The sequence below is a fragment of the Prionailurus bengalensis genome, chromosome D1 (assembly GCF_016509475.1).
Source record: "Prionailurus bengalensis isolate Pbe53 chromosome D1, Fcat_Pben_1.1_paternal_pri, whole genome shotgun sequence".
In the NCBI taxonomy this organism is placed as follows: Eukaryota; Metazoa; Chordata; class Mammalia; order Carnivora; family Felidae; genus Prionailurus; species Prionailurus bengalensis.
The window spans coordinates 63,112,636-63,133,667 of record NC_057346.1 but is presented as its reverse complement, the minus strand read 5'-3'; the positions used below and the strand labels follow the sequence as shown (position 1 = coordinate 63,133,667).

At 38.5% G+C, this 21,032-nt stretch overlaps 2 protein-coding genes across 2 annotated transcripts; both read left to right on the top strand.

The window, feature by feature from the left end:
• Positions 1-6,929: 6,929 nt before the first annotated feature.
• Positions 6,930-7,940, top strand: LOC122482640 (olfactory receptor 52K1-like). The gene has a single exon (XM_043578956.1). The coding sequence runs from the start codon at positions 6,978-6,980 to the stop codon at positions 7,938-7,940; it is 963 nt and encodes a 320-aa protein (XP_043434891.1). The 5' UTR covers positions 6,930-6,977.
• A 6,781-nt stretch (positions 7,941-14,721) lies between these two features.
• LOC122482639 (olfactory receptor 52L1) lies at positions 14,722-15,911 on the top strand. The gene has a single exon (XM_043578955.1). The coding sequence runs from the start codon at positions 14,860-14,862 to the stop codon at positions 15,853-15,855; it is 996 nt and encodes a 331-aa protein (XP_043434890.1). The 5' UTR covers positions 14,722-14,859; the 3' UTR covers positions 15,856-15,911.
• The last annotated feature ends 5,121 nt before the right edge of the window (positions 15,912-21,032 follow it).

The window sequence follows — 21,032 nt, the reverse complement described above, 5'->3', positions numbered from 1 at the left end:
TCTATATATTTTTTTCTGTTTCAGTTTTGGTAGTTCATATGTTTCTAAAAATTTATCCATTTCTTCAAAGTTGTCCAATTTGTTGGCATATAGTTTTTCATAATATTCTCTTGCAATTGTTTGTATTTCTGTGGTGTTGGTTGTTCTTTTCCTTTCTCATTCATGATTTTATATATTTGAGTCCTTTCCATTTTTTCTTGGTAAGTCTGGCTAATGGTTTAGCAATTGTATTGATGTTTTTTTCAAAGAATTATCTCCTGGTTTCATTGATATGCTCTATTGTTTTTAGTTTCTATATCATTTATTTCTGCTCTAACCTTTATTATTTTCTTTCTTCAGCTGGTTTTGGGTTTTGTTTATTCTTTATCTAGCTCCTTTTGGTGTAATTTAGGTTGCTTATTTGAGATTTTTCTTGCTTCTTGAGGTAAGCCTGTATTGCTGTAAACTTCCCTCTTAGAACTGTTTTTGCTGCATCTGAGGTTTTGGACCATTGCGTTTTCATTTTCATTTGTTTTCATGTACTGTTTAATTTCTTCTTTGATTTCCTGCTTGACCCATTCATTGTTTAGTAGTATGTTATTTAGCCTCCATGTATTTATGGTCCTTCTGGTTTTTTTCTTGTTGATTTGTAGTTTCATAGCATTGTGCTCAGAAAATATTCATGGATTTTGATCTTCTTGTATTTGTTGAGGCTTGTTTTGTGGGCTAATATGTGATCCATTCTGGAGAATGTTCTGTATGTACTTGAGAATAATTTGTATTCTGTTGTTTTAGGATGGCATATTCTGAATATATCTGTCAAACCTATTTGTTCCAGTGTGTCATTCAAAGCCATTATTTCCTTGTTGATTTTCTGTTTAGATGCTCTGTCTGTTGATGTAAGTAGGGCATTAAAGTCCTCTACTATTATTATATTATTATTGATTAGTTCCTTTATATTTGTTATTAACTATTTTATGTGTTTCGGTGCTTCTATGTTGGGTGCATAAATATTTACAGTGGTTATATCTTGTTGGATTGTCCTCTTTTGTTATATAGTGCCCTTCTTTGTTTCTTGTTATAGTCTTTATTTTAAAGTCTATTTTGTCCGGTATAAATATTGCTATTCCAGCTTTCTTTTGCCACCAATTTGCATGATATGTTCTGCCCACCCTTCTCACAGTTGGAGCAATTTTCAAGGGTACAAATTCATGAATATAGTATTTCTCTCCATTAAGTTAGATCTTTAATTTCTCTTAGTAGTGATTTAGGGACTCAGAAATATTTTACCAAGTTTATCCCTGAGTATTTGATATATTTTGATGCAATTGTACATAATAACTGTAAATTTAGTTTTCCAATTTTTTCATAGCTAGTTTGTAGAAATGCAGAAAATCAATTTTGTACTGACTTTGTATCATGTTATCTTGCTAAATTCAATTATTAGTACATATCTTAAGTTTCCTACATACATCCATGTTGTTTGCAAGTGATTACATTTTACTTCTTATTTTCCAATCCCTAAGATTTTATTTTTTGTCTTATTTCAGTGGTTAACACCTGTAGTGCAATCATGAATATTCATTGATAATCCTGATTTTAGGGAGAAAGTCCTCAACTTTTTACTATTATGTATGATATTGAAGGTTTACATTAATGCCTTTTTTTCCCATGTTTGGGAAATTCCTTATTATTTCCCATATGCTGAGCATTTTTTCTATTATTATTATGAGTAAATGTTGTTTTCATATGATTTTATTTTTGTCTCTATTAAGATGATGATATGATATGTATACTTTTCACTATTTTGTTAATATGACAATTTACTTTTGAATGATAAACTACTGTGCATTCTTGGGGAAGCTCCACCTACTCATGATATAATAATCTTTTTATATATTGTTGGATAGTATTTGCTAATCATTTGTTAAGGATTTTTATATCTCTGCTCATGAAGGACTTTGGTTTGGATTTTCCTATCTTGTACTGTCTATATGATTTCGTCATCAGATTAATACTGGCTTTGTAAGATGGATTGGAAAGTGTTCCTTTTTCCTCTGTTTTCTAAAAGTTTGCATTATTATTTCTATTGTAAGGATTGTCATTGTTTCTTTCTTAAATATTTGATAGAATTTTCCAGTAAAGACTTGATCTAATGCTTACTTCACTCTATTATCACATCATCTTCCTATGCCCAGAACACTATGAAAGAAATCTATTAAAGCACTAATCTATCCGTGTCACTGCTGTGCTTAAACAAGTTCCTTGACCTCTTATTAACATGTAGTGCCATCTAGAAGAGCACTTAAGACCTGCCACAGTCTGGGGCCAACCTTCCTCTCAAATCTCATCCCTCTGCACTGCTTCATTAATACTGATCTCTTTTTAGCTTTCCATCAAGAATTCTGTACTTTATGAGTTTGGAGTTCCTTTTAGTACTAGTGAGTCATTCTGGAACATTCTGTTCCATTATTCAACTTTCCTCTCTCATGTTGCCTCATTTGTGAAGCCTTCTGTGATCCCCACAGGCATAATCAGATGCTCTCTCTCCATGGTTTTCCCATCCCTCCGTGGTGTGGCTACAGATCCTTGCATATGCCTCTGCTTTGCCTTTGGTCATGCTTTGCCTTAGTTTGATGTGTATCTTCCAACTGACCCTGTTTAAAAGGGGTTTAAAGTTTAAGAGGAACCCAGGAAATATATTTTTTGATCCAAATTATTGATTCCAATCCCTTGACTATTTTTGGATCTTTGGACAATTCCAGTCTCTTGATGTTTTTTGCAAGGTGAGGGTTCAGAGTTTCAGTCAGGCAGTCCATATTCACACTAATCTAGATTTCTAGTTCTGAGACTTTTGTTTATTTCCTGGACTGAAGTTCCTGTGTTTGTTACCAGTGCCTCTTAGACTGAACTTTGTACTGCTCTTGCTACTTGTCCTGCCTACTCCCTCCTCCTCCACTAGGGTTCTGTGCTGATATTTTCTACTTCATAATACATCTCTCTACAGTTTCAGAGACATCATAGCATCATCTATTGTAAGCTCACTGTTACGCAGCTTGATTTCTCTGTTAGAAAACTGAATGCTTCATGTTAGGGTTCATAATCCTGGCTGTACCTGAAATGACACCTGCTATGTCTTCTTTTCTCCTCCGGAACTGGATAGTACCCTTAGAGCATGGCTGTCAGAAATGGATGACCTGATTTTGCATACTGACTCTTCCTGTAAACCTTGTGCTGTTCCTTTCCAATATACCCTGTGTATACCTCTGTCTTTCTGATAAGGTTTATCATTCTGAAGACACAAAGGTCTTGCTGAGTTCTGAACCATAAATTTGAATGAGTTTGTTCTTGTTTTTTTCCTTTGGCTTCATAAAACAAATAATTTTCTCTCATAGGGAGTTTCTTCCTGGATTTGAAGAACCCATTAAAAACCATGCATGCCATCACAAGTGTTCTCTTGTGTAAGCTGTACACACTCAATTTTTCAAAACTCTCTCAATCCAAGGCAATGTCCAGATCCTTCATACTATTGAACATCCTCCACAGATTAATCTGGCACCATTTTCAGGAGTGATTTTGGTGGCTGAGATGAGAGTCAAATGTAGAGAGATTGGTTAAGAATGGAGAGAATTGTAGGTAGTTTCACTTCAGGTGACATAATGTATGGATGGAAATACCTACAAGACTTGGTCTACCTTTGTACCTACTGTTTTGAGTTCAGGCACTTGACATTTTCTTCACTCTTATTCCTGGGCCAGGTTCTCTTTTCTCATAAAAGCTTATACCTTTAATCCATTCTTTCTCTCATGGTTCCACCTATGTCATGGAGGGGTCATCTAGGTAATGTTGTATGTTGGTCCTGGTGTTGCCCACCGCCCCCCACACACCTACAATCTCCCTGCCTTCTTCCTCATTCTCCCTAGATCAGATCTTGCTTGTTCATCAAACCAAGTGGTCCCCTTCCCTATGGGAGGAAGCCACACCTTGCTTCTGGCTGCAGGGCCTTGGCCCTCTCTTGACATGACACCCTGGAGTATGCGGTTCAAAATATTCCCTGCTGGGCCTGTTCCCTGGGGTCCCAATAAGAGAAAGAGGCCTTGTTAAATCTTTGTTTGAAGAAGAGGCAGAAGTGCTAATTGGTGTCTGGTTGGTGGGAACTTCATTTTGGATCCCTACAGGCAATGCCTGAAAAGGTGCCCATTAAATACCCTGTTCTTGGGATTTGACTGGTAACTTAACTTTTTCTCATCCTTTTGTAGGTTAAACAGTACAGATCTTTGGTGAGTAATGGCCAGGGGTAGGCCCAAGGAAAAGAGATACATACAGACTTCGTCCACAAATTAGCTTTCCCCCAACATTTCCAGATCTGCATAATCTGATAGGCTGTCTGGGGTGGAAATGCATGGTCTTGGTACCACTGAAGAAAATTGGAAATATCACCAATGTTGATGATGTGTACATCATCAGAAGTCTATCTGGGCCTTTTGTATTATATGGATATAAGCAAGAGAGGGATCAGGTATATTAGGATTACTTTCTTCCAAGTAGGCAAACATCTTTCCAATCCTGGCTCAATAATAAGCTATTTATAAATATGTTCCTCTTTGAGTGAGTCATAAGGAAACATTATGGAGGCACCTCAGTATGTGTCCTGGATTCTTCTGGTTCCAGGACCCCTTACCTCCCTTAACCCTCTTTCCTGATGGAAGTAAAGGAGCTGAGCTTACTGGGTTAGACTTTTCCTTGAGGCACAAGGTTATAATGAGGGACATTTGCTGGGTCCTCAGGAGACAGTTGGGAGATCAGAGGTAATTATTTCTTAAACTGTTCTGAAGATACTGTTAGGTTCCACAAGGTGGGCTGAGGCTTAAGGATGGGCAATTTTGAGAATTATTTGAAGCAGATGCTCAGGAGGTCAGAACCACATTTCTTGACACCAGCCAATCCCTTCCTCCCCCACTACCAACACACACAGCATCATTCCCTGAGGGTGCTGAGGGGAATAGCCTGTGGTTAGGAGGGAAGAAAGGAGCCGTGTTGGGGAGGATATGGTATTTTTGACTATGTGTCTCTGGATTACTACTACACAACATCCACCCATGGGATGAACATACCATTCTTTGTCAAATCAAATGCATTGTCTCTGAATCACTGAAGTTTCTGTTGCTCTTAACCAGATTCCTCCAAATGAATTGTTTATTTCTTACAATTCAGTGAAAATAATGTTACTATTTTCAGATTTTGACAAAAGATTTTCACATATAATATCTCATTGAATTTTCACAATGATCCTGTGAGGTAGGTTTTAATTTATTCATTTCACATGTAAGGAAACTAAGGCTTGAAAATGGTTAGCTTTGCTTAAGGTCACAAAGCTGACATATGGCAGAAATAGTACCTCAGATCACGAACTTGACTTCTGGTCCAGAGTTTATTACATGGCACTAAAACTATAGGTGTACTGTAATCTCCCATCTTCCCAGCCCTCATGCCTTCTCCTGAGGTTACATAGTTTCCTCAGTGGCTGTGGTAAAGGTATGGGCAATAATCATGTGGTTTCTCTTGGATAAAAAAGCAAATTTTCTTGGCCATTTTAATCTGTGCTGTTTCTTCTTTCTTGGATTATGCTCCTGTGCTGACTTCTGCTCCTTTCCCTCATGCTTATAGACCACTTGCTGCTGTCACTGAAACTGTGAGATCAATCCAGCTGCATCTTTTCTGTCTGGAACGTGAATCACTTATCTTATGCTCCAAAGCCCTCTCTGACCCCAGACCCAGGCCTCTGTGTGTCCTTGTGTTTTTTCTTTCACATGAGAGAATTGTGGCACTGGAGGTATTAAGGGGTGTTAGAGAGACACGTACTCCCTAAATAATTCCTTATCTGCCCTGATATTTGATTGCTCTACTGCTCACCCGTGGCCACCCAGCCCTGGATGTTCTTCCTTGGGCCTGGAGAAGTCACTGCTAACACAGAGACAGGGTGATGACCTTCTAGCTCAGGGATCAGGGATTGGTGGATGTGAGGCCTTGCCTGATTCTGTCACTAAATAGATCTGTGACCCTTGGCCATTTGCTTCTTTCTAGACCGCAGTTTTCTAACCTAAAAAACAATAGTATTTGGCACAGGATATATTGCAGATCTGAATAATTTTGTACACTTTTTATAGTTATGTGATAAATAGAACTGGAGGGGATGCCCGTTTTTTCTTCCGTTCTCAATAATTTGGCGCAATTTAGAATTCTTTGGCTTTCACATGACAGTTATTACCAAGAGCTTCTGTTTTTTTCCAGGTCACTACAGCTCTGAACTTTGTGTCTACCTCTGTACACCACCACTTAAAGGAGAGGGAGCTACAGGACGAGATACTGAGGAGAAAAACAAAACATTCATTTGTGAAATGGTTGGGGAATAATCCAAGGAAGAACCTAATCAATGTTGGAGTCATCAGGGACCATTTATTCTGTAACCTGGGAGTCAAGTGAAGTTTGGAGGAGTGAGGGATCTCCAAATTAAGAAAGTTTCCAGGTGTTAGGATTTTTGGCAGTTTCAGATGAAGGTTAGTGGTATAAGACTTAAGGAATGTGTAAGGTAAGCCCTGATTAAATCCAGTGCCAATATTCAGAACTTGGGAATGTGAGCTTGATGGGAAGGGTTTTTATTTAACATTAATTCCTGGGCATCTGCTTAAACCTGGTTATGTCATTTGCTCCAGGTCATAGATATACTAGGATATCAAATTCTGGAAAATGGTTTTTGAACTTCTTGTCCAACACATTTCCCACTGGACCAAACTAATTTGCCTCCTCTGTTTTTGAGGTTCTTGCAGAAATATCAGTTAAGCTGAAAATCATTTTTGACTGTTTACTGAGACCAATGGGGGAAGAGTGATGGTGCTGGTGCTGTTAGTGAGACCATAGATCTTGAGCTCCCAATCTCCACATCACTGACTTTAACCTGCTTCCTTTCTTTCTAGTAGCCCTTCACGCTTCTAAGTGAGATGATCACCATAATTCTTTCCAATAATTCTCATCACTTCCCACATACCTTCTTCTTGGCTGGCATCCCAGGACTGACTGCTGCCCACATTTGGATCTCACTTCCCTTTTGCTTTATGTTCTTCCTGGCAGTGACTGGGAATGGTGTCCTGCTTTTTCTCATCTGGACAGAGCACAGCCTTCACCAGCCCATGTTTTTCTTTCTTGCCATGCTCTCCTTTGTTGACCTGGTTCTCTCCCTCTCTACTCTGCCCAAGATGCTGGCCATCTTCTGGTTTGGTGCTACAGCTATCAGCTCCCACTCCTGTCTTTCCCAGATGTTCTTCATCCATGCATTCTCTGCTATGGAGTCAGGAGTGCTGGTGGCCATGGCCGTGGACCGCTTCGTGGCCATCTGTAACCCACTACATTATGCAACCATTCTTACCCCGGTTGTTGTTGCCAAGATTGGAGGCCTGGTAGTGCTGCGAGGTGTGGGATTGACCATCTCCTTTCCAAGCTTGGCCCGTCGGCTGTCCTACTGTGGCTCTCACACGATTGCCTATACCTACTGTGAGCATATGGCAGTAGTGAAGCTGGCCTGTGGGGCCACCACTGTGGATAACCTCTATGCCTTTGCTGTGGCAATCTTTCTTGGTGTGGGGGATGTGGCCTTTATTGCCTACTCTTATGGGCAGATTGTGAGGACCGTGATTCATTTTCCTTCACCTGAGGCACGTGCTAAAGCTGGCAGCACATGTACGGCTCATGTCTGTGTCATCCTCTTCTTCTATGGACCAGGCTTTCTTTCTGTAGTCATGCAGCGCTTTGGCCCACCCACAGCCTCTGCTGCTAAGGTCATCCTTGCCAATCTCTACTTGCTCTTTCCCCCTGCACTGGACCCCATTGTCTATGGGGTCAAGACCAAGCAGATCCGGGAGCAGCTGCTTAAAATGCTGAGGCCCAAGCAGATTGATCCCACCTGAGTGCAGTTCTCATGAACTGGACATCAGGGGCAACGGTGGTCTTCCCCTTTGGAGTGGGAGCCCCACAGCCTAGTTCATTTACTTGGTGGGGACATTCAAGAGAAAAATGAAGTTTTCTTGAGTGTTTGAAAGTTGGGAAATCTCTTCTGAAGTCTATATAGTGTTTAGATATTGGGATGGAAGACAGGGGTATCTCAAGAAAGTAATTTTTTGGATATGTCTTTATTCTAAGAGTTTGTGATTTACTTGTGTTGAGAAGATAAATGAATCAAGGAATTAAGAAATAATTAAGATATCTATGGACCTGGAACAAGTAATTTAGGAGATTAGGGAGAGATGAACTGGAAGCCTATTTGTACATATGAGAACATGGGCCACTTCCCACCATGACACTGACACAGGCAGTCTGTGGGAGTGGATAGGCCTTGGGTAAAATTTTGGCATCACGGAAATAAAGGTGACAAACTATGGAGATTCTTTAGAGTTTCAGGTTAATGAGAGAAACTTTTTAAAAAATGTTCATTTTTCCATCTGATTCTAGAAGTGCTTTAGTTCACGTGCTTTGATTCTGTTTTTGAGATGGATGGCCCTCTATGACTCCTGTAGTATGTATTTTTAAGCTCTGAGAATAATGATAATTGTTCTTTTATTTCTTAATTTTTAGTCTTAGGTGCAGAGCCTTGAGTTAAAGGTTATTTCACACAATAATTATTGTTCTAATTCTTTATTTTCTGTCTTGATTCCTAATTCTTTGGGCCATTCTCTTCCAGTTCCTACTATTGGCACTCACTTTAATGTGTTTGTTGTATGTTCCTAAGTATTTATGTATCCTTGCAACATATGTAGTGTTTGTGGTATGTTATGTAATATACATAAGTCTCCTTTAGTTCCCCAAGTGTCCATGCTTCCTCCAGCCATGGGTAGTCTGGGCTCTTGCTATTGGGAGTGCACCTCCCTGTCTTTATCCTTGTTATTCCTACTCATTTTGAGCTTCAGTCTAAACTTCACCTCTTTGAAGAAGGTTTTATAAGATAGATCAGGTCACTTTATGAACTCAGAGCTCCATGTATCTTTCTTTAATTATCCATCATAATTAAATATATGTATATTTAATTAAATATATACATATTAATTATATTAATATATACATAAATAAATATAAAATATATATATACATATTATAAATATAAATATAATATAAATATAATATATATACATATTATAAATATAAATATATTTAAATATATATTTAAAAAAATAAATATAAAATAAATATATACATATTAATTATATATTAATTAAACATATCTTAATTAAATATATATTAAATAAATATATAATAATTGGTTTAATGATCTTTGTCCCCCATCTCTACTAAATGGTGAATTGCATTGTATCCTTAACATAGTACTCATATGATAGGCACTCAATAAATGTTTTCGCAATAAATGAATTTTATTATTTTAATGAATTATATCATTACTAGAATGTTTCTTCATTAGTCGTATTGACATATGTGTATTTTGGATTAAATGAGTACATTAATCTCAAAGTGTGGCACAGTAGGCACTCAGTAACTTTTTACTGAAGAAATGAAATAAGTTGTCACAAAACTAGCATTGAAATCATAATTGCTTTTTTTTGCAGTCATAATCACTCTTAACACTAATGTCTTTATTGCTATCACTATGATGAACACTACCTTAAGTTTCAAATGTTATTTCATTTTTTAAAAATTTCAACTTGTGATATTTTGGACACTGTGCAGGTGCACTGGAGAATGTGATTATTCTTAATAAGGCAAACTCACTGCTGTGTATAAACACAGAACAAGCAGAAAAATAGAATTTGTTTTCCTCCTTATCTTTATTTCTTCATTATTCTCTTCTTTTCTTCATTATTGTCTTCCTCATGCTGAGTATTTACCAGGCTCTTGGTGTGATGATGAAATAAACTTGAAAATATAGGAAGTATGATAAAATGTGACAGTGCTGCGGTGGATGTTGGTTCCAAGTCACAGATTAGTTCTCAATGGGAAGTGAGGGGCAAGAAAGGGACATTAGTTCTCAATGGGAAGTGAGGGGCAAGAAAGGGACATAGGTTGGGTCAGGTTAGAGATGCTATGAATGACCAGGGTTTAGAAGAGTATGGGCCTGAGTTGTCGAGTGGGTAGATGGAGGGTTAGGGCTAAACTTATGGTCTCTAAAGGGAGTCTGCTTCAGTCTTTCCTAAGTGGCTTCTGCTCTATGCCATACTCAATGGTCCCATGTTTCCTCAGTCAAATATTAATCTTCAATATTATTACTAAGAAGATAGCACAGAAGCATTGTTCACAGTAGCTTAAAGGTGAAAACAACCTATGTGTTTATTGGCTAATGAATGGATTAACAAAAATGTAGTATACACACATCAGTGTTCAGTCTTAAAAGGAACAAATTTCTAACACATGCTTACAACATGGATGAACCTTAAACGTTATGCTAAGTGAAATAAGCGAAACACAAAATAACAAATATTGTATGATTCCTCTTATATTAAGTACCTAGAATAGGCAAATTCATAGAGATATAAGTAGCATAGAGGTTGCCAAAGGCTTAGAGGAGAGAGGGATGGAGATTGTTTAACAGATACAGAGCTTCTGTTTGGGATGATGGAAAAATTCTGGAAATAGATATTGGTGATGGCTATACAGTATTGTGAATGTACCTAATGGCACTGAATTTGTAACTAAAAATAGTTAAAATGATAAATGTTATGTTAAATATATTTTACCACAATAAAAAATGACTTTGCTTCATGGGTAGGAGTGGAAGAAAGGGCTGCTGGAGATGCACAGTAGCTATAGGATTGCAGAGGAAGAGGATGAATGACATTTATTACCAATGGGTATAGAGTTTCTATGTGCTTTGACTAAACACATTTTAAACAATATTCATATGAATATGTTGTATTAGTATAAAATCTTGATGATATGAGCAGGTACTGTTGTTCAGCTCTTACTTCATGGTACCTTGAACCATTGAGAAAAAATCTTTGCACATAAAGTCTCTCATTTAATTTTTACAAAATGTATATGAAGCTGGTTCTCTCATTATATCCATTTTTTTCTGACAAAAATTTTATACTTCTACTAAGTGAGGACATTACATTTTCTCACACTTGTCATACTCTGGTTTGGTAGTATGTTCACTGTTCTTGTTCCCCAAAGCAATTTTTAGGATTTTCCCCCTGGAAAAACAGACTAGCAAACAAGCATGGACTGGTGCTTTTGTTGTTCATGTCATTCATACAGATCATTCTCTACCACTCTTGGGTACTGGTGTCTCTTCTTGTTGCTCTTCTTCATTAAATGATGACTAAGTTAATGTCTTCCCTATTTTTGGCCTCCCATTACCCTGGTGTGAGACTTCAGGAATCATGCGAATGACCCATTGAACACTCTGTTTTCATATTCTTGATTTCTTTCTTCCAAATATCCCTACCTCATTTGCCCATTTTCACAACATATCCTTGAACCTCTCTGGAGATCACTGTGTCTCTAACACATCTCCTAGCATCTGTGCTTTACCTCTTCCTATATGTATTCCTAGCATGATACTGAGATTCTGATCGTGTCTCAAACTTGTGCTTGAAATCTTCAGTATCTCCACTTTCCACTGTTCTTTAACATGACCTAAAAATACTACTATGGTTTCTGCTTATGAACCAGGCTCAGTTCCTGAGTACTACATCCCAAATTTCATGATTCTTTCAAGTCTTTGGCAAAACCAAGCTCCCTTCCTTCTCGCCTCAGAAATTCTGTATCCTCAGCATACTCCCATACTTCCCTTCACTTTTAACCCATTCTTCTGGTCACTAACTTGAGTTAGGGGGGGCTTTTATGCACTCCCTAGAATTAGTTCATATAATAAGAGTATTATATGATTGTCATACTGTAGTTTTAATTTATAACCCTTGTAACTGTTACTAGGTTTCTGTGATCACATATATAATGTATACTCTGTCATGAGCCATGATGACAAGAGTTATCATATTATTTGTTTTGTTTCACATCTAGTAGTGTATATGGATTTGGTAGATATTTAATACATATTGAATGACTTAATGAATAAATGAGGCTTTGCACTAGCTATGAATTAAATCCATGTTGGCTGGATGAATGGAAAGACTGCAATTGAAGCATTATTCCAAAGGAGAATGTGGCCACTGAGGTGGACCATAAGTGCTGTATCAGAGGTGGACCAAGGGAAGGGTCTGCTTGATATTGGGGAGATATTATAAAGGAGGTCTTAGCCATCTCATTAGGAACTCTGAGAATCAGTATTTTCCCCATACTTGCCATGATATTGGGGTTGATATTCATGGGCCTGTCACAGTCTCTCAGAAGAGAGGCAGAAAGCTTAAGTCACCTGAGACAGGTGGTATTTAACTTAGGTTGGATCCTCTAGAAACAGACATTGAGGCAGAGATTTGCATGCAGGAAACTTATTGTGAAGTATACTTTGGAGTGACATCTGTCAGGGAGTGAGGGAAACAGGACAGAAAATACAAAAAAGTTAAACTGATCCTGTAACCCCAGCTGCCTGAGCTGATTCCATGGGGCTGCTCTTGGGCTGAGATGGTCCTTCAGTATTGCTTCAAAAGAGAGAGGTTCAGTTCTTTGTATTTGTACTTAGAGTGGGTATTGGGTAAGAGCTGCACTCAGAAAGGAAAAGTAATCTTGAATGAGTCAGCTCTTTGTCCAAGGGAGAGCGATTCAATTGTGAGCTTTTAGCAGCCAACACTCTCAGCAGATGGGAGGAATGAACATGTTTAGCCTTTAAAGAATTTATTGCTCTGAGTGTGACCTGTGTGAATGAGAAACCTGAGCTTAAAGTGAAATGTGGGCTTTCCTAGCTCACTGAGAATGAAGCTGCCTATGGCAGACATCAAGGTGGACAGGCTTAGGGGTGATGACCAACACTGGACAGATGGGCCACCTGGTCAGGTGCATGTGCCACTCCCTGCTCTGCCTCTCTGCCCAACCAGCTATCCCTGGGGTAGTTGACTTAGCTCTGTGTGTCCCCAGCCAATCTGGATGCTAATTTTGGCTCTGTCTGGAGGTGTCTGTGTGTCCTCTAGGACCTGACAATTGATAATAACATCTTGCCTGCCCAATGCGTTATTCACAGTCACCGGCCCTACCTTGGGGAAGTAGCAAGAATGGATATGTCTTTCATGGTACAACTACAGAACTAGGTATAAGTTTGTGCATTATTTATAGAATAATCTATATACCAGAACTTTATACATATCATTTAATTAATATTTATAATAAACAAGTGTGATTTATGTTATTTGCTCTACAATCAGATGAGGAAATCTATACTCAGATAGTTTAAGTATCCTGCCATGGTTTCATTTGTAGAATATGAAAAGGGGAGAATTTAACCTTTGTTGTCTGCCTACAAAGCTTGTGTTTATCCCACTGTACTGTGAAGCCTCTGCCAGCCAGCATATAATTATCAAGTTTAATAAGAAATTGTACTTTTCTTAAGACAAACCATTAAGACACTGAAAAGATTTCTGTAATTATGTAAAACAGAAAACTGTGGATGAAGATAAAAAGATCACAAAATAAAGTGCTTCTGACATGACTAGTATGTTCCTAATACAGCAAATGAGTCCTTCTAAAAGACAGTAGCCAAGAGCCTATGAATTTTGAAGGATGAAAAAGACCAATTCAGATAAAGGAGGAAGAAAGAATACATTAAAGTTACATGTAAAATAAATTGGTGTGCTCGTATAATTCCAACATTGGAATCGTTCAAGCAAAACATATGTGTGGAAAAGTGCTAAGTATAAGTCAAATTAATACAAAAGATAGACTTTGAAAACTTTGCTTGCCAGTCAGTTATGATATTAGTCCATGGATTAAATGGACAAAAGGATTTTAATCTCAGAAGTGATATGATGACTTTTGAATTTCAGATATATTTTATAATCCTCTGCCTTAAGAATGCAGTGTGGAAGAAAGGGTTAATGACAAGGCCAGAGGATCTAAGGAAATAATCCAGGTGATAAATGTTAGGATTATGCACTAGGCAGTGACCCTAGGGGTTGAGAAGAATGAGTGGATCAAAAGGGGTTGAAATTCAGTCAACAGGAATGGTGACAAAGTAAAAGGAGATATAAAAATGAATAAGAATGATATCAGGTTTCTACATTGGGTTAGATAGGTAGATATAGTGATTATATAGAGAGAAGATAAAGGAGGTAGAGTGTATTTAGGGAGAATAAACAATTTGATTCAGTCTTGAATATGTTGAGTGTGTGCTATAGACATTGATGTATAGATAAGTGGAAAATGGATTTGTATTTCAGAAAGGTATTTGAATTAGAAACCTAGATTTGGAAGATATTAGACTATATAAGTGGTTTAAATATTGTAAATGGATGAACTCAATCAGAGAAAATGTACAGAACTGGGAAGGGAGTAGAAGATGAAGCCCTGGAATCAATAACATATAGTGAACAGATAGATGGAGAAGGTGTTGGGATGGAGGACATAGGAGGAACACAGTAGAGTGCTGTGTCATGGAAACTGAGGGAAAATACTTAAAAAAAATAACTGATTTATTGTATCCAGTAATGGCAAGAGGTGATACAGAAGATCCATTCAAGTGGATATTCCAAATTAGAAGTCAATGAATGGTAGTTTACACATCTCTAAGCAGCATGTTTACTCTTACCTGTAAATGAAAGTAGACCTATCTTAATTCAGGCATGTGGATGTCTCACCTTAAAGACATTATCTCAAGAACAGGGGATTCTCTGTATCTCACTTTATTCTTTTGTGTTTCACTTTCAGGTTCTGTCTTCTCATGAAGGTGGTAGCCAGAGGTAGACACTGTGATAACGCCCCAGCAATGGAGAAATCATGATTTTTGTTTCTTTTCTCTCTTCCTTCTCTAAGCCATTGATGATGGCCCTTAGTAATTCCAGCTGGAGGCTACTGCAGCCTTCTTTTTTCCTGATGGGCATCCCCGGTTTAGAGGAAAGCCAGCACTGGATAGCAATGCCGCTGAGTGTCCTTTATCTCTTTGCTGTAATGGGCAATGTCACCATCATTTTTATCATCTGGACTGACCCATCCTTGCACCAACCTATGTACCTCTTTCTGGCCATGCTCTCTGGCATTGACCTGGTGCTGGCGTCCTCCACTGCACCCAAAACCCTTGCAGTGCTCCTGGTTCATGCCCATGAGATTGGGTACACTGTCTGCCTGACCCAAATGTTCTTCATCCATGCGTTCTCTTCCATGGAGTCAGGTGTGCTTGTGGCCATGGCTCTGGATCGCTATGTAGCCATTTGTCACCCTCTGCACCATTCCACCATCTTGCATCCGGGGATCATAGGGCGCATTGGAATGGCAGTGCTGGTACGGGGGTTACTCCTCCTCCTCCCCTTCCCTATCCTGTTGCGGAGACTTATCTTCTGCCAGGCCACCGTCATAGGCCATGCCTATTGTGAACATATGGCTGTGGTGAAACTTGCCTGCTCAGAAACCACAGTGAACCGAGCTTATGGGTTGGCAGTGGCCCTGCTTGTGGTTGGGCTAGATGTCGTGGCCATTGGTATTTCCTATGCCTTCATCCTCCAGACAGTGCTGAAAGTACCAGGGGGTGAGGCCCGACTTAAGGCCTTTAGCACATGTGGGTCTCACATTTGTGTCATCCTGATCTTCTATGTTCCTGGAATATTCTCCTTCCTCACTCACCGCTTTGGCCACCATGTACCCCATCATGTCCATGTTCTTCTGGCCACACTCTACCTCCTCGTGCCACCTGCACTCAATCCTCTTGTCTATGGGGTGAAGACTCAGCAGATCCGCCAGCGAGTACTCAGGGTATTCTCCCTAAAAGGATGGATCTGAACACATCCCAGTTATTATTTTCTGAGGCTCCTGTCAAAGGTACTGCCTGGAGTCCATGGCTGATCTAAGCTATGTGGGTAGAGACCATTGCACAGTGAGGGGTCCTTCTAGTCCTGCTATCTCATGGCAAAGAACACCCCTGGGCACTTGGCTCCATCACTTATTGGATTACTTGGATAGCAGGATTTGTGATTATTTTCCCCATCCTTTTTTTTACTCTTGATACCAATATTTATATACTCCTTGTGGTGAGGGACTGGGAGATAAAGTCAATAAATAATAGCTCTGGATATGCCATTTTTTCTGCCTTCACCCAATGATTGTGGAACATTGTCTAGTAAGGGAATGGGAAGTCCCAACCTTTGTCTGGTTTTAGTTTTAAAGTGTCTTGAACTTTCAAAAAGCTGGAGCTCTAGGGCACTGGTTTTCTTTGTAGTAAGAGAATGTCTCTCATAGCATTTGAGATGTCCACTATGTGAGAAAACACCTGTATTACAATATGTTTCTCATTTATTTAAACAGACCTAAGGGGGACAATACTGTATTAGGCTCTATAAATAATATGTTATGATCCCTATTTTTATTTTTTATTTTGCTTAAAATAAAAAAAATGTTTATTTATTTTTGAGAGAGAGAGATAGAGTGCTAGTGGGGGAAGGGCAGAGAGAGAGGGAGACAGAGAATCTGAAGCAGGCTCCAGGCTGTCAGCACAGAGCTAGACACGGGGCTGGAACTCAAAAACCGCAAGATCATGACCCATTCTGAAGTTGGTGCTTAACTGACTGAGCCACCCAGGTGCCCCTGATCCCTATTTTTAAAATATAAAGATATATGTATATATATATCTTTATATATAAAGATATATGTATATATATATACAGTGTAAAAAATATATATATATTACATAAAGATATATGTATATATATGTATACATACAGTGTAAAATATAAAAAAAATTTTTTTTTTCAACGTTTATTTATTTTTGGGACAGAGAGAGACAGAACATGAACGGGGGAGGGGCAGAGAGAGAGGGAGACACAGAATCGGAAACAGGCTCCAGGCTCTGAGCCATCAGCCCAGAGCCTGACGCGGGGCTCGAACTCACGGACCGTGAGATCGTGACCTGGCTGAAGTCGGACGCTTAACTGACTGCGCCACCCAGGCGCCCCTACAGTGTAAAATATAAAGATATATGTATATATATATATATATACAGTGGATTTCTTTTTTAAAAAGTTTTATTTATATTTTTTATTTATTATATTTAAATCCATTTATATTTTTTTCTTAGGATAAGAGGGAATAAGACCAAGTATTGAATATACATATGTTTATGAATATTAATTTAACAAAGCAATAGTAATCATGTAATTATTATTATCTAATAACTATAATGTGCTAGAAGCTGATGTTGGTAAATTTTTGTTATAATTATAGATTATTATTATATTTATTAATAAATATAGAACTAGTTATGCCACTTGAGAGTAGAAATTTCTCTTTCTGAAATGTGGATATGGAATGATGTTCATTAGATCCCCACCCCACCTTTTGGTAACAGGAGCTAGGTTAAACTTACAAGAGAATTGTCATAATTGGTGTGTTGCATCCTATTTGTTGGACATTGCCCTAAAATCTGACTTAACTTTTGTGTTCCTAAAAAGTAGCACATTTTGTTCGGTTCTGGAAGAAGCAAGTCACTGCTGCCTTGAGGTAGGATACTCTGGGGTCAGTGGACTCCACAGCGGTCAAAAGAGGGGAATGGATGAGTTAGTGTTCCAGTTTCCCCTTTCTTGGTAAATTTCACTCCTAATAAATAGTTTTCAGGTACAGAGACTGAGTAGGAAATCTTCAGTTTGGGTGAATTAGGGAGGAATTGTATGAGTTCTTATTGTAGGAACAATTACACGTTCTCATCACGTTGGTTGTAGGCGCAGGACTTGAACTCTGGTGAGTTGTCCTGAAGAAGCCCAGGCTGTGGTGTATGTTGTATCCCATTCACTAGAAAACAACTATTTTGGCTCTAGAGGTACTTTGTTTAGGAAGGTTATTCAAAGTAGCTGTTTGTTCTCTAGTCACATTTACACTATTTGTGGATGCTTGGGATGTGGGTATGATGGTGGGATCTGAAGAGCTTCTTGGGTCACAAGATGGAAACATGGACTGAAGATGGCAGAGCAACACTGTAGAAGAGCCTGTGTTCCCAATGCTCTCTCGGCCACCAACCCTGACTTAAACTTGAGACAGAAAGACTTAAACTTGAGACTTAGTAGGTTAAGTCCCCTACTATGATTTGGAGAATCTTTTTTTTTTAATGTTTATTTATTTTTGAGAAAGAGAGACAGAGACAGAATGTGAATTGGGAGGAGCAGAGAGAGAGGAGGCATGGAATCCAAAGCAGGCTCCAGGCTCTGAGCTGTCAGCGCAGAGCCTGACTTAGAGCTTGAACTCAAGAGCCATGAGGTTATGACCTGAGCTGAAGTTGGATGCTTAACCAACCAGGTGCCCCCAAATCCCAAATAGGCTCTAGCTGTCAGCAGCCTCTCCCCCACTCATGCTGTCTCCATTTCAAATAAATAAACTAAAAAAAAAGGACATTTAAAAATATTACTACATATTTTATAAATTTTTTTTCTACTTTCACTCCTATCTGTAAAGGATTAGCTTTTCTGCTTGTTTAGCATCATCCTTCCTTTTCACGAGACTAGTGTTTTTCAACTGTCTGTAGATTCTTTTATCTGTCTATTCATCGATGAGACTTACTGGTTTAGATAGGTGGTGACAGTTTCCTCAGAGGCTGTGAAGGTTACAGCTCCTGTTTTCTGGTTGTAAGACTCTGTAGGTCATTGTGCTGCGGTGTGCTAACAGGTAGAATTCCCCTCTGGTCGTTAAGAAGAAAATGAAAGGTGTACCAAGTTCCCTCTTTTTCTGCTGAAATAGAGAAGCTTTTATACCTGGAACCAGAGATGGTACAGTATACTATGCTGATATGTGGAGCTACCTCTCCATACGTCTTGTCCATTTCTAGCGAGTACCCTACCTTGGAATTGATTTTGATTTTATCTGGCCTCACTGCAATGACAGGGTTTGGGGGTCAGCAGCATCTTCTTTTTATATAGGGAGATTATGTCCTAGCCACGTTGTGCACACAGAACACTACACTGATACAGCTGTCCAGCCCATACAAGAATAATGACCTCATGAATTCATGAAGGATATCTTTCAATTTCTGTCACCATTTCCATTGACTCTAAGCTTGGCATATTCTCTGGATCTTTTAATGAACACATTTCCCATCTCTGCATCAAGATTTAACTTGTCCAGTTTCTCCTTCCCTAATTCATAATTCTCTACACAACTACCGACATTGGTTTGCAACCTCTTCATTCTGGTTTTTCTGTGAAGCCAATCCTATGTGACTTATGAATACCAGAAATTTTCCAAGTATTTGAACTGATAATTGTACACTTTCCTATATCTAGTATTGGTATTTAATTATCTTATTTTCATATTTCTTTAGCCATTAAACATTGGCAGATGTGGGAAGTAAATCATGTTTTCAGTCCAACATCTTGAATCAGAATTATTACAATTTTAATTTAATCTTGTGATATTACTTGTGTTGCATGCATTTTATGGCTAGACTAGACGCCAGGAAGACAGGAGTCTCTTATGTGTCATTTACTTCTCAATACCAAGTGCCTGACTTACTCCCCAACACAACAAACCTATTAATAATTATTTGTGGTACAGGATGAATGCACAAACTTGATACCTCTGGTGTGAATGCTTTCTTTCTATCTTTTTTTTGGTAACTTTTAGTGTGCTTTTCTGTTTAGGAGGACAGATCTCCCATCCTAGAATTAGATGCTCCTCATTTGAGGGAGACAGGGTGACTCTTGATAGAAAGAAGCTCAGGAATGTTATGGGCAATTGAAAGTGCAGATTTCTCACTCTTTATCTCCTCTGTTCTTAGTAGTTCAGATTGCATACAAGGAATTAAAGGGTGATCAAAGTAATGACAGTTAGAACTTAGTAACTTTCTTTTCCAGTAAGTCATGACTACAAAATATAGATGGGACCAGAGGACAAAGGGGAGGCCGTCAATTTCATTCTTACTTCTAGATCTTGAGATCCATTCCTACTTCTTCCCCCCACCTTGACATGTGTAGATTTAATGTGAAAGTTGGGCTACTAGTACAATTACCCAGCCATCTGCAAGGAGGATTGCAGGAACCCCATAAACGGAGCCATGGAAGAATGTAAAATGTAAAAAGAATCATTGGCTTCCAAGGCTTTCTCTCAGGGAAACAGACCTTAGTGTTCTTATGCAGGTGTGTATGTGATAACTTGAATACAAGGTACAAGAGTCCACTGCTATACTTACAGATCCTCCAGGAAGGCAGTGAAACAGACAGAACATATTTCCTATGTCTGAGATGCATTAACCCCACACACTGCGCAATTGTATTAGTAATCCTTCTTTCCATATGGTAAACCAATCAAGGGAGAGGAGGAGGGAAAGATAGAGCAGAAATTTCATTCCTATTATTTCCCCCTTGTGGTGAGAGGAAGAAAAGCCTTCTTCTGGAAGTGGAGTGGAAGAACAAAGTTCTTCCCTAATAGGCAGCAGATGGCTCCTTTCACGTTCTGAATGAAGTTGATAATGTTACATGGGGGCGTGGGGGTGGGGTGGGAAAAAGGGCATCGGGATGGGGGCAGGATATTTTTTTGTGTGTGTGCTACATCATAAATTATGTCTCAATAAATTTCAAGCGAACAGAATATATTCTTTTAACAAACACAGAATTAAGTTGGAAAACAATAACAATAAGATGCCATGAAAAGCACTAAGCACTTGGAAGTTAAATAGCACACATCTAAATAATCCATGGCTTAAAAAAGAATCACAGAAGCAGTTAGACAATATTTCAAACTGGCTGTTGGTAACATAGCAAAAGTTGTAGGACACAGACCCCCCCCCAAAAAAAAATTGAGACAAATTTATAATTTTCACTGCTTATAATAGAAAGAATGAAGATTTAAAAGCAATTATTTAAGTTGATGACTTGACAATTTAAAGAAAGAGGGGTAAGTTAAGCCCAGGTAACCAGGAGTAAGGAATTAATAAAGATAAGACTAGAATCGATAAAATTGAAAAGAGAAACAATAGAGAA

Excerpts from the sequence above, each read along its gene's own strand:
- LOC122482639 (XM_043578955.1), top strand. The coding sequence starts at position 14,860 with ATGATTTTTGTTTCTTTTCTCTCTTCCTTCTCTAAGCCATTGATGATG.
- LOC122482640 (XM_043578956.1), top strand. The coding sequence starts at position 6,978 with ATGATCACCATAATTCTTTCCAATAATTCTCATCACTTCCCACATACC.